Source organism: Podarcis filfolensis (assembly GCF_964270895.1).
Source record: "Podarcis filfolensis genome assembly, chromosome: 7".
Taxonomy (NCBI): domain Eukaryota; kingdom Metazoa; phylum Chordata; class Lepidosauria; order Squamata; family Lacertidae; genus Podarcis; species Podarcis filfolensis.
In genome coordinates, this window is record NC_139603.1 from 34,966,289 (window position 1) to 34,981,172 (window position 14,884).

Here is a 14,884-nt window from a genome sequence, read left to right on the forward strand (position 1 = left end):
AACAACAGAAACCATTTTAGTAAAATTGCCAGTTGGATGTGAAACAAGGTTTGTGCTTGTTTTATGAAGCAAAGCTTCTAGTTCCCAGTTCTTAAAACAGAGTACTTGTTTTCACATGCATCTCCTACCATGGCTGCTGCACAAAACAGGAAAGCAAGAAGTGTAATAAAGTATGTGTAATATAATGCAAAAAAATAATAAAAAAAAAATCCGACCGTATCAAGTTCTCTGTATGAGTTATAATGGTTAATATCTACAAATCTTCCTCCTCTAACACGGTGTCCAATTCAAGACTACTGGACCACATATTCCTATTAAAATTTCATTAATTGCAACAGTTTTTCACTTGTAAGTTGAGAAGAGAATCTAGCAGTGAGGCTCCTTTGCACAGATGTTACTTAAACAGCATTGTTCCCATTATAATAAACGTTGATATGGGCACACAGTACCTTTCTCTGCATAAGTAATAGGCCAGCTAGGCAGCTTCTTCTTTCTTTCCTTTTCGGCCTTAGTTTGGGGGAGGAATTGGTGAATGTTAAATGCAAAGTTTCTTTTGTTAACCAAATTTCTTCTTTCTCTCCGCTATTGAGAACCAGATGCAGAGGTCAGTATTTCTTGAAAAGCAACCGGTAATCAAAGCCAAATCATTTTGGTAAAAAAAGATATCAGAACTTGCATATTGAAAAGATGTACTAAACTAGTAAAAAACAAAACAAAAAACAGCAGACAGACAAATAAATATATTTATTTGCTTGTCAGCTGTGTAAAACAGTGGTCAGAAGACAGTTAAAAGCAAGCCATTATTATTAATCAAGTGAAGCAGGCAGGAGGTTGCTTAGTTGGTTAAAAGTATTAAGAAGTGCCTATCTCTTCTATTAGTTTCCCAATACCACCTTAAGTATTAGATGGCTGCCACGGGTCTGAAAAAGCAAAGGAGTCTTGCCCCCACTTTCACAGGGCAACAAGTCAACGGTTGCTGCTGAATCTGCAGTTACATGAGATTCTGCCACCAGCTGCCCCTTTACAGCAGAATCAGACCCCTGAAAATCAAACCTTTGTAGTATGGCAGCAACAGGTTAGGATTTTGATATATGTGGTAAAACGATGTTCCATTTTATGCTTTGCCCTGGCATATCAATAAGCAGTTTATCACTGCTCTAATTAATTAACTATTTGCCCTTTGTTGCTTGTCACCATCAGTTACAATAATATGCTGCTTCAAGGATTATTACATTTTTATACCAGCTTATTATCATAGACAATTTGTTTTATCCTGAAATTACTTTTTGAAACTTTGTCAGCAGTCACTGCCCGAGGACATAATCACCTCTGGAGTGCTTCAGGCTGTATGTGTGGGATAAATCAGCCTCATATAACCAACATGCTTAACACTGATTAATGAATGAAGGGGTTAAGCACCAAAGAGCAAGCTGTCCTGCTAGGCTTAGCCAGGTCGCATCCGCTCACATTGAGAGGAAGGGCTACCAAACTCTTTGTTCTCCCACTTTCCACCATCCTTCTGCCCTGTGAACCTTACCAGTAAGGAGGTCTAAGCAGAATGCTCCAAGCTTAGACCACTTGGAGCAAGCCATCTTTGTGTTTCTATACAAATAATTTAGAAACTCCTACCATTCTGGAACCTAAGTTATACTGCCTGTCTTTTCTTGCTGCTGTATAAGAAAGCCTATGAAATCTGAACTTTGAAGAGTTTGTAAGTAAACCGTTTTAAACTTACCAAATGTGTGGTCTTTTTTGTGCTGAGGGAAGCGGCAAACTTTGTAAGCAATTTAGAAGGGGATATTTTAAAGGTCTAACAGCATATTAAATTTTGTAAGGTTTTAAGTAAGAATTCTGAAAAACAATTCACTTAAAACTTGTCAAAATTTTGTACACATGCAAGTACTCAGTCTCCACTGATTCTAGAATGAACTGTTGTGTGTATGCAGCCTGAGTAGACACACGTTGGATCAAGGAGCAAGTCTCGGTCAACTCTGCTTACTTACATAGACGGCATTTCAATTTCTCAAAGCTCTTTCTGTCACTAGAAGAGAACCTTTTGATCCAACCAAAGGTTGTGTCAGAGACTGCCTCTAGGTCCCGGCTCACAAAGGACCAACGCTAGCCGGTAGAACGGTATAAAGTCTTTATTGAAGTATAGTTTCCATTTCCAAATCTTAGCGTGCGTCTCTACGTCTATTCCCTAGATCGGCGAAGTCCCATCTGAATCTCCGCCTCCTGTACACCAGTTCAAGACCCTAGCCTTGCTCCACCTTTTGCGTCTCTCCTTTCGCCTCTGGGTCCTACCACCCCCCGGGGTTCCTTCCTTCCTGGATGCCTCGGATGCGGACCCTTCGGATTCCTCCCCCTCCCTTCGGCGGGCTTTAGGACCTGGCTCCCTTTCCGGGCTGCTCATTGCGCCTCCCTCTGTTACATTTGAACTTGGCGCGCGCGCGCTGTCTCCGACCCTCCTCTCTACCGTTTCCTCGCTCTCCGACGCAGGCGTGGCTGCTGCCGGAGAGCTGCCTGTCGCTGGTGCCTGGAACTCCTCCCCCCTGCTGCTCTCTGGTGGCGTAGCTGGTCCGGATCTCCAGCTGCTGCTCTCTGAATCCCCTCTGGTCCCTCCTTCCTGAGGTGCCCCTCTTGGCAACCCCCCAGCTCTGCCCACGGGAGCCCCTTTCTGTGAATCCTCCGATTCGCTGGAGAGACTTAGGGACCTTGGTCGGCTATCGTCGCTAACTTCTCCCTCCGATTCCTCTCCATCCGTCCCTTCTGCTCCTGAACCCCTGACATCCATCCCCCCCTCGAAGCCCCCCCTTCCCCCCTCCCCTCCTTCCGGTGTGGGTTCTGGGTGCTCCGTCGTGGCGGGGGTGAGTGCCGGATACAGTTCTTCCCCCGTGTCGTACATCACATCGGGCAGGTCTGGCTCTTCCTCCGTGCGCTCGTCGACGTCGATCTCCTCTGCTTCCATCTCCCTGCCTTCGTGTTCAAATCCCACGTCCTCCCCCAACACGTCCATGTCCATCTCTCCCCCGTTCCCCTCTGAGGGTGATGCCTGCCAGGGACCCCCCAGCCACTTCCTGCGCCACTGCTCCTCTGGTTGAGTATCCCACCAATAGGAGCGGTCTGAGGCAGAACCCGAGGTTGAACCCTCCGGAGAGCGTATGTGTGGTGCCGTCTCCTCGTCCGAGTCGAACCCCAGGAACGTGCTGCCTGAAAGTGTGGGTGTGAAGAGCCAGTCGTCGAAATACTCGGCTGGCATGGGCCTGTGTGGGAAAATGGCATGGAACTCTTCCTTGAGAAGAGGCTCGTCCAAGGCATAGCCCGGCACCCAACTGTTGGCGCTGGCCGGGGTATCCTCTCTGGCAAGAAGGTATTCTACTCCCTCTTCCCCCCATCTCGAGTCTAAAATCTCTGTGGCTTCGTTGATGCGCTCCCCTCTTGGCGACCCCCCTTCCCTGGGTCCTTCTCTGGGCGGATCTGGTGCTGTGCCTGGCTCCTGAAATCTATGCGGTGCTTTGTAGGGCGTGAGCACCGATCTATGGAACACCGGATGCATTCTGGAACCCTCCGGAAGCGCTAACCGGAAGGCCACTGGATTGACCTGTGCCTGGACTTGGTAAGGCCCTAGCTGCTTATGCCCTAGCTTCTTCTTGGCCAACGATTTGGTCGGCACTGCTTGCGCTGCTAACCAGACCCAGTCTCCCACCTGTATGTCTTCCCCTACTCTCCTGTGTCTGTCAGCCTGCAGTTTGTATGCGTGCTTGGCCAGTTCCAACTGCCTCCTAAGCTGTTCGTGGACTTCCTGCAACTCTGACGCTAAGTCTTCCGCTGCCTGCGGCTCCCCCTCCCCCACTCTCTCTAAACCTGGGAAGGTTCTGGGATGCCTCCCGTTGTTGGCGAAGAACGGCGTCACCCCCGTCGACACGTGCTTCGTATTGTTGTAAGCGAACTCTGCGAGGGGCAGGTAGTCCACCCACGTGTTAGGCTGCTGATTGGCGTAGCATCTCAGGTACTGCTGCATGATGGCGTTGACCCTCTCCGCTTGTCCGTTGGTCTGCGGGTGTCTCGCCGACGCTAGATTGATCTTGACGTTCAGGATGCCCATCAACTTTTGCCAGAAGTTCGAGATGAACTGCCGCCCCCGGTCGGATAGAATAGATCGTGGCAGACCGTGGACCTTAAACACGTGGTCTATGAACAGCCTGGCGGTCTGTTCTGCCGTGGGCACCTTCGCACACGGGATGAAGTGTGCCATCTTGGTAAACATGTCCACCACCACAAGCACTGCCGTCTTTCCCCTCGAACTGGGCAGATCCGTGACAAAGTCCAGGGCCACCCGTTCCCACGGCTCAGACGGCGTCTGCAACGGTTCCAGCAATCCCGCCGGCGGTTTGTGCACTGACTTGGCTCTTTGGCAGGTGTCGCATCTCGAGACGTAATCCGCTACTTCCCCCCGCATCTTGGGCCACCAAAAGTCTCTGGTCACTAGTTCTACAGTCTTTTCTCTGCCAAAGTGCCCGGCAGTGGGGGCGTCGTGTAGCTGCTGCAGCACCCTCGCGCGGAGGTCATTCCCTGGCACGTAGAGTGCTCCCTTGCGGATGAGCAACCCGTCTCTGATCTGGAACTCGTCGTCCTTCACCGTGCCCTTGTGCACCTCCTCCATCTTGGCTTGCGCGAAGGGGTCCTCCTGCAACGCTCGACGTACGGCGTCCAGATCCACGGTCGCCGAAGCGCAAGCCCACGCTTCCGGTGCGAAAATGTGCTTGGCTGCCGACGGTGCCTCCTCCTCGAGGTATTGCGGCTTTCTGGACAAGGCATCCGCCATGATGTTGTTGTCACCCGGGATGTACTCTATCTTGAAGTCGAAGTCCGCGAAGAACTCTGCCCATCTAATGTGCCTCTGATTCAGGAACCTCGCCGTGCGCCAGTACTCTAGATTCTTGTGGTCCGTGCGGACCTGCACTGTGTGTCTGGCTCCGATAAGGAAGTGCCGCCACGCCTTGAACGCTGCATGGATGGCTAGCAACTCCCTGTCCCAGATGGTGTAATTCTGCTCCGACTTGCTGAGCTTCCTTGAGTAGAAGGCGCACGGCCTCCAGTCCCCCTGCTGGTCTTGTTGCAACAGTACAGCTCCCACGGCTCTGTCTGAGGCGTCTGTCTCCACCCTCATTGGTCTGCTGGGATTCACATGCAGCAGCTGCTCCTCGGACGCGAAGAGACGCTTGAGTTTCTGAAAGGACTGCTCCGCTTCCTCCGTCCAGAGAAACTTCTTCTTCTTGGAGCTGAGCGTGTCGGTGATGGCCGCCGTTTGCATAGCGAACCCCTTGATGAACTTGCGATAAAAGTTGGCAAAGCCGACAAACCGCTGGACTTCCTTCCGATTGCGCGGGCTTTTCCAGTCCAATACTGAGCGAACCTTGGCGCTGTCCATGGCGAGCCCCTTGTCCGACAGTTTATAGCCCAGGAAATCCACCTCCGTCACGTCGAACTGGCACTTCTCCAGCTTGGCGTACAGCCTGTGCTCCTTTAGTCTCTGCAGAACTTCCCTGACATCCCTCTCGTGCGCCTCTCGCGACTCAGAAAATATCAGGATGTCGTCCAGGAAGCATACGCACTTCTTGTAAAGGAGTCCCGCCAACACGTGATGCATAAAGGCTTGAAAACAGTGAGAGCCATTTTGTAATCCGAAGGGCATAACTCTGTATTCGTAGGTGCCCAGTGGTGTGAACATGGCCGTCTTCCACTCGTCGCCCTCCCGCACACGAATCAGGTTGTACGCGCCTCGCAGATCCAACTTGGTGAAAACGCGTCCTTTCCTTACCGTCGCGAGCAGGTCGTCTATTTTGGGCATGGGGAAGGACGAGGGCTTGGTTTTCGAGTTCAAAATTCGAAAGTCCACTACAAGCCTCTTCTGGGGCGTGTCTCGCTTCTTCACAAAGAATACTGGGCTGCCCCCTACAGCTTTCGACTCCCGGATGAACCCGCGCTTCAAATTGTGGTCTATGAACTCCCTAAGTTCCTGCAGTTCATCCTCAGACATGGAATACAGTTTCCCTGTTGGCAGCGTCGCCCCCGGCAGGAGATCAATCTTGCAGTCATAGGGTCTGTGGGGGGGTAGCTTGTCCGCTTCCTTCTCGCAGAACACCTCCAAAAATTCAGAATACTTGAGAGGTACTGCTTGCAGCGTGCCCAAATGTAACTGTGGGTCATCCTCCTCCCCTTCTGGTCTAGGCAGAATGCAGTGTTCCGCACAGTAGGAGGAGCCAAAAGTCAGTTGGCGTTGGTACCATGCCAATGCTGGGCTGTGCCTGTGTAGCCAACTCATTCCCAGAACTACTGGCGTGTCCGACAATTGGGTGACGTTGAAGCTGATTATTTCTCGGTGATTCCCAATTTGCATCACCATAGGTGGTGTCTGCTGTACCACCTGCCCCCCTAGCAGTTCCCTGCCATCCACTGTGACAACGTTCAGGGGCAGTGTGGCTGGCAGTAGCGCTATGTTGTGTTGTTGAAGGAATTCCAGTGCGATAAAGTCCGCATTACTGCCAGAGTCAATCGTAATCGGCACTTCTAAAGTGAGACCACTGGGCAGCTGGAGCGATGCGGTGAGCTGCACCACTGGTTTGGGCGGGAGGGGATCCGTGGGCTTCAAAATCTCTGGGGACTTCTTTACTGACTCGCCTGGCTGGCCCCCAGTGCTTCTGTTTCCAGCCAGACTCCTTCGTTTCCCTGCTGTGGTTCACTTTGCTGAGTTGCTCCCATTACTGTCATTGAAGCTGCAGTGTGCTTGTGGAGCCTCTGGGGACACTCTTTCGCCATGTGCTTAGGACTTTCACAGATGTAACACTTCCTGTTCCCTCTAGGCTGCTTTGTTTTGACTGCTCCCGGTGTTAAGGCTCTGGTGGCTGATTGAGCTCTAGCACCGCCGATCTCCATTGGCTCCTCCCCCCCTGCTTGCGGAGGCGTTGATTGCGCACGCGCGACATCCCTGGGCAAGAGGGAGGGCGCTCTGGCTGGTGTGCGTCCCCAACGCCCTTCTTCTCTGTCCCATGGGCGGTCCTCCAGCCTCACCCCCACTGCGAGCGATCTGTCCACCACTTCCTGGGTGCTTTTGGGTCTCTCCCCCCGCGCTATCTCATCCTTGATTTGGGGGTTCAATCCTTCCCAATAAAGATCTCTAACGGGGAGGGAATCCTTGTCCCACCCCAAGGCATTGACCAATGCAAAAAGGCGGGAGTGATACTGCCTCACGCTGGCTTTCCCTTGTCTCAGCCCAAATATGTCCTTACGGGCAATGTCAATGTCTATTTTCGATAGAAAGCAAGAATCCATCGCTTTAATGAATGCAGCTGAACTCTGGAGCGCTGGGTCCATATCTCTCCACAGATTGCGCAGACATGCTTTCGCGTCTCCATGCAAATGAGACAAGATAAACCCCACTTTTTCCTGCTCATCTCTAAACTCTTTTTCCAGCAGTTTCAGCGCAAACTGCACGTCTGCTCGGAAATTGGGGTACTGCTGTAAATTCCCATCGAAGTGAGATACAATGCTGCCTCCTCTCCTCCCCAACCCGATCCCCTCGGATCTGGACCCCGTTTGTGCCTGCTTAGTAAGCACGTCCAACCTGGCTTGGAGATCTCGGCATGCAGCAGCCGCTTCATCCTCTCTTTTCCTGGAGGCGAGTATCTCTGCGCTGAGCTGCGTTACCGCTTCTTGCAGGGAAGCAATTTGCTCTTCAGTAGACATGTCGCTTGACTCTTGTGAGCTCCCAAGGCACCAGTCCTCTTTCCTCCCTGCTTCGCTCCCCACACGCCGCTTGAGTCAAAGAGAACTGATGAAAACTTTGTGAGATGGGACTTACTGTCAGAGACTGCCTCTAGGTCCCGGCTCACAAAGGACCAACGCTAGCCGGTAGAACGGTATAAAGTCTTTATTGAAGTATAGTTTCCATTTCCAAATCTTAGCGTGCGTCTCTACGTCTATTCCCTAGATCGGCGAAGTCCCATCTGAATCTCCGCCTCCTGTACACCAGTTCAAGACCCTAGCCTTGCTCCACCTTTTGCGTCTCTCCTTTCGCCTCTGGGTCCTACCACCCCCCGGGGTTCCTTCCTTCCTGGATGCCTCGGATGCGGACCCTTCGGATTCCTCCCCCTCCCTTCGGCGGGCTTTAGGACCTGGCTCCCTTTCCGGGCTGCTCATTGCGCCTCCCTCTGTTACATTTGAACTTGGCGCGCGCGCGCTGTCTCCGACCCTCCTCTCTACCGTTTCCTCGCTCTCCGACGCAGGCGTGGCTGCTGCCGGAGAGCTGCCTGTCGCTGGTGCCTGGAACTCCTCCCCCCTGCTGCTCTCTGGTGGCGTAGCTGGTCCGGATCTCCAGCTGCTGCTCTCTGAATCCCCTCTGGTCCCTCCTTCCTGAGGTGCCCCTCTTGGCAACCCCCCAGCTCTGCCCACGGGAGCCCCTTTCTGTGAATCCTCCGATTCGCTGGAGAGACTTAGGGACCTTGGTCGGCTATCGTCGCTAACTTCTCCCTCCGATTCCTCTCCATCCGTCCCTTCTGCTCCTGAACCCCTGACAGGTTGCAATACAACAGCAGCAGCTAGGCAACAGAACTTTGAGAGACATCTGCTCAAACTAATTTTTGAAATTTAGGATCTCCATAATAATGTACTAGGTTTCATCTACAGAAAACAGAAACTGATGCACCAAACATGGACTTATCGGGATGTATGCTGGGGATGAGGTGGAAACTTCACCAGCACTTTATGTTATTTTCAGCATCATTACTTTTTATAAAATGCATTTCTGTTCACTTACCCGGTCTTCTTCTTCTCTGAGATCTGGCATGGTACTAATACAGAGACTAACTGCAGTGATGGCAACAAAGGAAACGGATATGCAAGCAAAGATCTTTCCAGGGATCCCCGAGTGAGGATTTTCCACCATATCCCTGAGCTTTCTCATGCAGAACTGCAAACGGCTACTGTCCTCGAAGGCACATTGTGGCTCTTCACTAGCTAGCATTTCCTCTTCAAACAGGGCAGCCTCCGCCATCTCTTCCTCTTTTTGTCGCAGCCTTTTTTTACAGCACCACTCCAGGTGTTCCTCTTCTATCCCCCAGTAAACCAGCTCATCTTGGAAAGAGAGGGCACACATTTCTCTCAGGAGCCTGAGCTTCCCAGCCGTCACAAAAGTCATGATGGTCCTGAAGGCACACGGGTTGCGGTCAAAGAAAAACTCGTTGCAATTGACATCATAGTCATCACAGATATCCATGATCTCTTCGTAGTTGTTACACGATTTTAACTTCCCAAGCCTGGTCAAGGGGCAATTCTCTAATGTGGTCCATGGGATTCTGTATTTGATGCCACCTACATTGATGATCACATACCCAGTTCGGTCCTCTCGGTGGGCAAAGCAACACAAGTCCTCCCCAGGACGCAGAAGTGTGGCCTTTTTGTAGAAGAATCCTTTCTTTGCCTTCACTTCGCAAAGTGTCTCCAAGTTGTTGTAAGAATATGAGGTGAATTCGGGATCTGTGGGCCCAGGGAGCAATGCCATTTCCTGATACATTTGTTACGTTCATGGGGGTGCCTAGCCTATTCAAAGAAATGGTAGTTTCTTGACTGGTGGGGACACAAAAGGCCAGTCTAAAAATAAAGGAAGAGTGGCAGTTAGCATTTTTATATGACAAAACAAATCTCATCTGCATTTCTTAAAACTTTGAGCAACTCTGCTGGGATCATTCTAACTTCCTATTGCCCTTAGAGAAAAGGAAAACAGGATTTTTGAACATCTGAATGTAGCACATAAAATAAGCAATGACACATCATCTGCAAGAGAAACTTGCAGGATCAGGCGCAGAAGACCTGTGGCCAGTGAGGTCCAAAGCATGGGATGATACAATAGACACACTGGACAAACATCTTGGGTTCAAATAGACACAACTTTATTGATTACAAATGTAAGTAGGCTTTGACATAGGGAGTGGGTATGTACAGTGGTACCGCAGGTTACAAACACCTCGGGTTACAAACACTTCGGGTTACAGACTCCACTAACCCGGAAGTAGTACCTCAAGTTAAGAACTTCACCTCAGGATAAGAACAGAAATCTCGCACTGGCAGTGGGAGGCCCCATTAGCTAAAATGGTACCTCAGGTTAAGAATGGTTTCAGGTTAAGTTCATAACCAGAGGTACCACTATATCCTGAATCATTCAGCGCGACTGCTGGTTTACTATTTTGCTGGGCTGTCCTGGATTAAGAATCTCTATGTGACATACATCCAATACGGGTGATCCCTCTAAAACTCTCATTTAGCAGGGGGGGGGGTGTTTCTATGGCCCACCGGCCTCCTTTTGGACATCTGGAGAGCACCTCCACCTGGACCCCTTTAATGGGTTAACCCCAATTACCTGAAGCAGGAGTGGGTGGGCTCCCAGCTCCCTCCCACTCCTAGATTAAGGATCCAGCCCAAGGATACCCGCCATGAGGTAGGCAAAACTGCCTGACAGGCCCAATTTGTCTGCAGACAAATTTCTCCCTGGTTCTGAATATGCAACCAACTATTTCCATAGCAAGGTTTTATGAAGGACCTGCCTGCTCACCTTCAGGCAGGACCATATGCTACATAGGATGGGAGGGTAGGGAATCCAGGCCCAACTGAGCTGGTGAGTATAGGTGATGCTTCTTTATATGCCTTGTGAGCAGACCCAAGTGAACACTAGGGGCTGAAGTCTTCACTCAGGTCCACAATGCAAGCCACGCCCCTTTGCTTGCCCATGATAGCTCCATTTAAATGCATGCCCCAGCAACCCGCATGGCCAGAGGAGAAGGGAGTGTTGTTCCCCCCCAAGGCCGTGTGGGACCAAAAGTTTGTCCCTGGCTTAGACTACGATCATGCCGGGTTGCAGTCACCACTCGCCATCAGTAAGTGGTCCTTAAATCTCATCTGCAATGACAAAAGGTACTCTAACCATCCATTAACTAGCGAGATATACTGATGTACATCTGTGGAATATGATTTATTATACTGTGCATTCCTTACTTTAAAAATATTATTAGTACATGTACTAAAAATGTTTTAAGCATTTAAAGTAATTTAATCAAACCATCTAAACAAGAATGTTTACCTAAACTTGCTTAAACTACACAAGACGAAATAATGTTTAGCCACTGTGACAACATAAATGTATTAATGAAGAGACAAAAAGCTGCCCTAGACCAATTAAGCCACACAATGCAGAACACAAGTGGAGTGGAAACAGCAAGTGTCATAACTGCAAAGTGCATGAAGAACAAACAAGTCCAGACAACTTACATTAGGAAAGGGCACTGTCAACACAATTGCATGCTTCGTCTAAGATAAAATATTCAGAGCTAAATATGTGGGTGCCATCTTTCCACTGTACTCCTCGCATTGTATCTCAAGAGTTGAGAAGACCAGAACATGGTCTTTTTTCCATTTCAGCATACTTAGAATGAGTGTTCATGTATCTAAACACCTAAAAGAATATGGTAAACAATCTTGTTTTGGCATGAATGCTGATGTGTGTATATTTTACTTTACAGGTATGTCTGGCTTGCTACTTCCATTCCACAAACAGTGACGATTATAGTCTTTCATTTGTGTATGTAAACTTAATGACAAAAATGCATTAGATCTACAGCTGTTTTACATCTTCACTCGACAACCTCAGGCACTTGATAATTTAATTCCCAATATTTTAAAAACACAGGCATGGAGGAAACGCTAAAAAGTTACTGAAGCACTTGTTGCTATTATGAATGGAATGTTTCCTGCTGCCAAATATGACTCAAAATATAAAGGCGGGAAGCAAAATTACATCCACCGACCTATGGTAAGGTCCCAACCTATATCTCAAGGCAGGGGTAGCCAAGGTAGAGTCCTCCAGATGTTAGCTTACAACTCCCATAATCTCTGACTAATGTAGCCAGTGGTCAGGGAAGATGGAAGTTGCAGTTCAAATCCATATGGAGGGTACCACATTGGTTCTAAAATACAGGAACTGCTATATGCCTTTAGCCAGGGATAGCCAGAGAAGATGGGGAATCTCATGGAACTCTGGCCCTTTTTCTTCAAGTTTCAGTCTTGGAGTACCTATATCTGAAAAGAACAACAATAAACCATTTCATTGCTAACAGATAATTTACTAATTTCAACATGTTGATTGTACCCTGAAGATAACTTCTTCATGTTACTTCCCCTTAATCTAGATCAAAAGGAACATCCAAACAGTTCAGTTGGGCTGAGAGGAACTTTGCAATATGAATACTAATGCAGCGCTATATTTATCAGCCACATACATGGAAGCCTGCATCCACATACAAATCTCTTTTGGTAGATCAAGGCAAATGTCTGTGAATAAGAGCCATTCTACTCTTAATATGACACTAACCTAAAACAAGCTTGAAAGTAGATACATAAATTGCAGGTTAACATACAAATACAATTCTTTCTCTAACATCAGAATACAATATAAGCCTGTTCAAGCTTATGAGCAAGAGTCCCATGGAAAAGAATGCATTTCAAAACACAGTTTATTTTGTTGTGATTTAAAGCCACAAACATGAAACATACATAAAAACCAGAATGTGAGGAGTTCTCTCCAGAGAAATAGAGTTCATTCAGAGTATATGGTAGCCTGCAGTGATCAGTGTCATATAACAGCATCAGCTAGGAAACATCATTACTCACAATAAGCAATTTCTATATCACACTGTCATAACATTGATTGATTCATGCCCTAGCAGTAGCGAAACATCACAGAAGCTACCGAACTTTTCCGTCTATAAGACAATTTTTTTTACCTTAAAACAACGCTTAAAAATTGAGGTAGTCTTAAACATGGGTAGTGCAGAGGGAAATGATTTCTGTCTTGAGTAGTAGATTGTCACTGGTGTTGGGGGGGCCACTAGGTGGCGCATCGGAAGATGGCTGACAATAACATCTCTCCAACCCACACGAGGTAATTTGGAGGCTATGATAGGGGTAATTAGCCTCCTTAACTCCCCCAGGATTGTGGGGGGGACGGCCCTTGCCTGCTGTGCCCTATACCACCCCCGAATTTGTGGGGGTGGGGGCACTAGGCACAAAGCCCTCCTGTGGGATTCCGGCACTCCTGGACGCCGTCCCTGATTCGCGCCGCTAGTTGCAAGCATCTTCAAAAGAAACAATTTGGACGAGATAAATTGCACATGCTTCAAGGAAAAAGGGGAGTAAAGACTGCTGACAGAAGAGATCTCTGATAACAAGACAAGAATAAAATATGAGAAGATACGTCAAGATACGGTATGACAAATGACTGAGGGGGGAGGGGGGAAAAAACCTGCCTTCCTTTTTCTTATGTGATTTAACAAGAATCCCCTCCCCTAATGAGTCAGAAACTAAGGACTTAAGCTGTGGATTTAAGGCTGTGTGGAGATAAACTTTCGAACCAAAGCAATGTTTCAAGATGAAGCTGGAAAGCTAAGAGTTTTGGAATGACGCAGTTAAAAATGCCGTCGCCATTTTGGGAGGCATTGTTGGAGCTCTTGGGTCTGGGAGGAGAAAGAGAGAAATAGAGTTGTTTACATATCGTGGATCAACTCCTCGGTGGGACTTAAGAGCGACAAATGCCAAATTCATGATGGAAAGAGCGATGCTATCTACGAAGGAGATATATGGAAACCATCTGGACTTAGTGGAGGAACGGGAAATCCACACAGGATTATTATTTTGCTTATCGGCTTAAGGAGACTAACAGAAGAGATCGTAAAGGAAAAATAGAAATTATATGAACAAGATATGATGTGGAATGGGACTGATTTGGACATTAACGCAGTAATAAGAAGATGATTTGAATCCCCCTTTGGATCTTGAAGTATGGGTTCCCCCCAAAAAATTTGGCTTTGTAATTTGGAATTATGTGATGTGATTTAATTTGATGTGATTGGCCAGTTAATAAAAATTATTTAAAAAAAAAAAAAGATTGTCACTGGTGTTATTGCTGCGACAATGTCTGTTTGTGATTGGGCGTTGCTGCGGCAATGTCCACTTGTGATTGGGCACTGCTGCGACAATGTCCGCTGGCAATTGGTCACTGCTGTGACAATGGCTGCTGGTGATTGGGCTCTGTGTGGGTGTGTGATTGGCAGCTGCTGGTGTCGATCGGAAATATGATAGGAGGCTTCTGTGTTGTGTTCGATTGCAAGTGTTTGGAATTTGGGTGAGCTTTTTTCGGCATTTCTCCCATTCTGGACAATCTCTCCCCCCCCCCATTTTCTTAATATTGAGTCCCAAAAATTAGGGGGCGTCTTATCCATGGGGGGGTCCTATAGACAGAAAAGTATGGTGATTTAAGGACGAACCTTGGGTAGTACTGAAGTTGCATCACTAACTTAAAATGCAAAAGCTTCTAGGTGTATCATATAGGATGCTGCAAATGAAATGGATTACAAGTAGAGATACCTGTACTAATAACATGCCCAGATCTATGCTAGCAGGACTTATTTTATTTTCTGGCACTGCTCCCCAAGATACAGTTGCATCACGGCACCAAATACTACCATACAATAATTCTATTACGCACCACATACAAGAAAAATAACTTCAGAGGTATTCCTACAGCAAATCTCAATCTAGTAATCTGAGCATTAGGGCATTAAATTATTTTATTATGGGTTAGAGCAAGTCTCCACTTTTTGACTTCTCTCAGGGAAAACCTTACTGCTTAGTGAGTTGTCATCTGTATTGGGTCAATATAATTGGGCCATATTAACAACATGGAAACCCTAGGACTGGTTGACACTTGACGACTGACGGCTGTGATCTCAGTGTGTCTGAGATGCAGACTAAGGTCGCCACCTTTTTAACAACCATCTTC

The 14,884-nt window shown here is 48.1% G+C and overlaps 1 protein-coding gene across 2 annotated transcripts in view; it reads right to left on the bottom strand.

Annotated features, from left to right (window-relative positions):
* Nucleotides 1-14,884, bottom strand: part of KCNG2 (potassium voltage-gated channel modifier subfamily G member 2) — a 56,748-nt gene that overhangs the window by 10,398 nt on the left and 31,466 nt on the right. For both annotated transcript variants that reach the window (XM_083623920.1, XM_083623921.1), the window contains exon 2: nt 8,816-9,648. In XM_083623920.1, coding sequence (XP_083480046.1) covers nt 8,816-9,571 — 756 coding nt within the window. In that variant the 5' untranslated portion in view covers nt 9,572-9,648. The remainder of the gene's footprint in view (nt 1-8,815; nt 9,649-14,884) is intronic.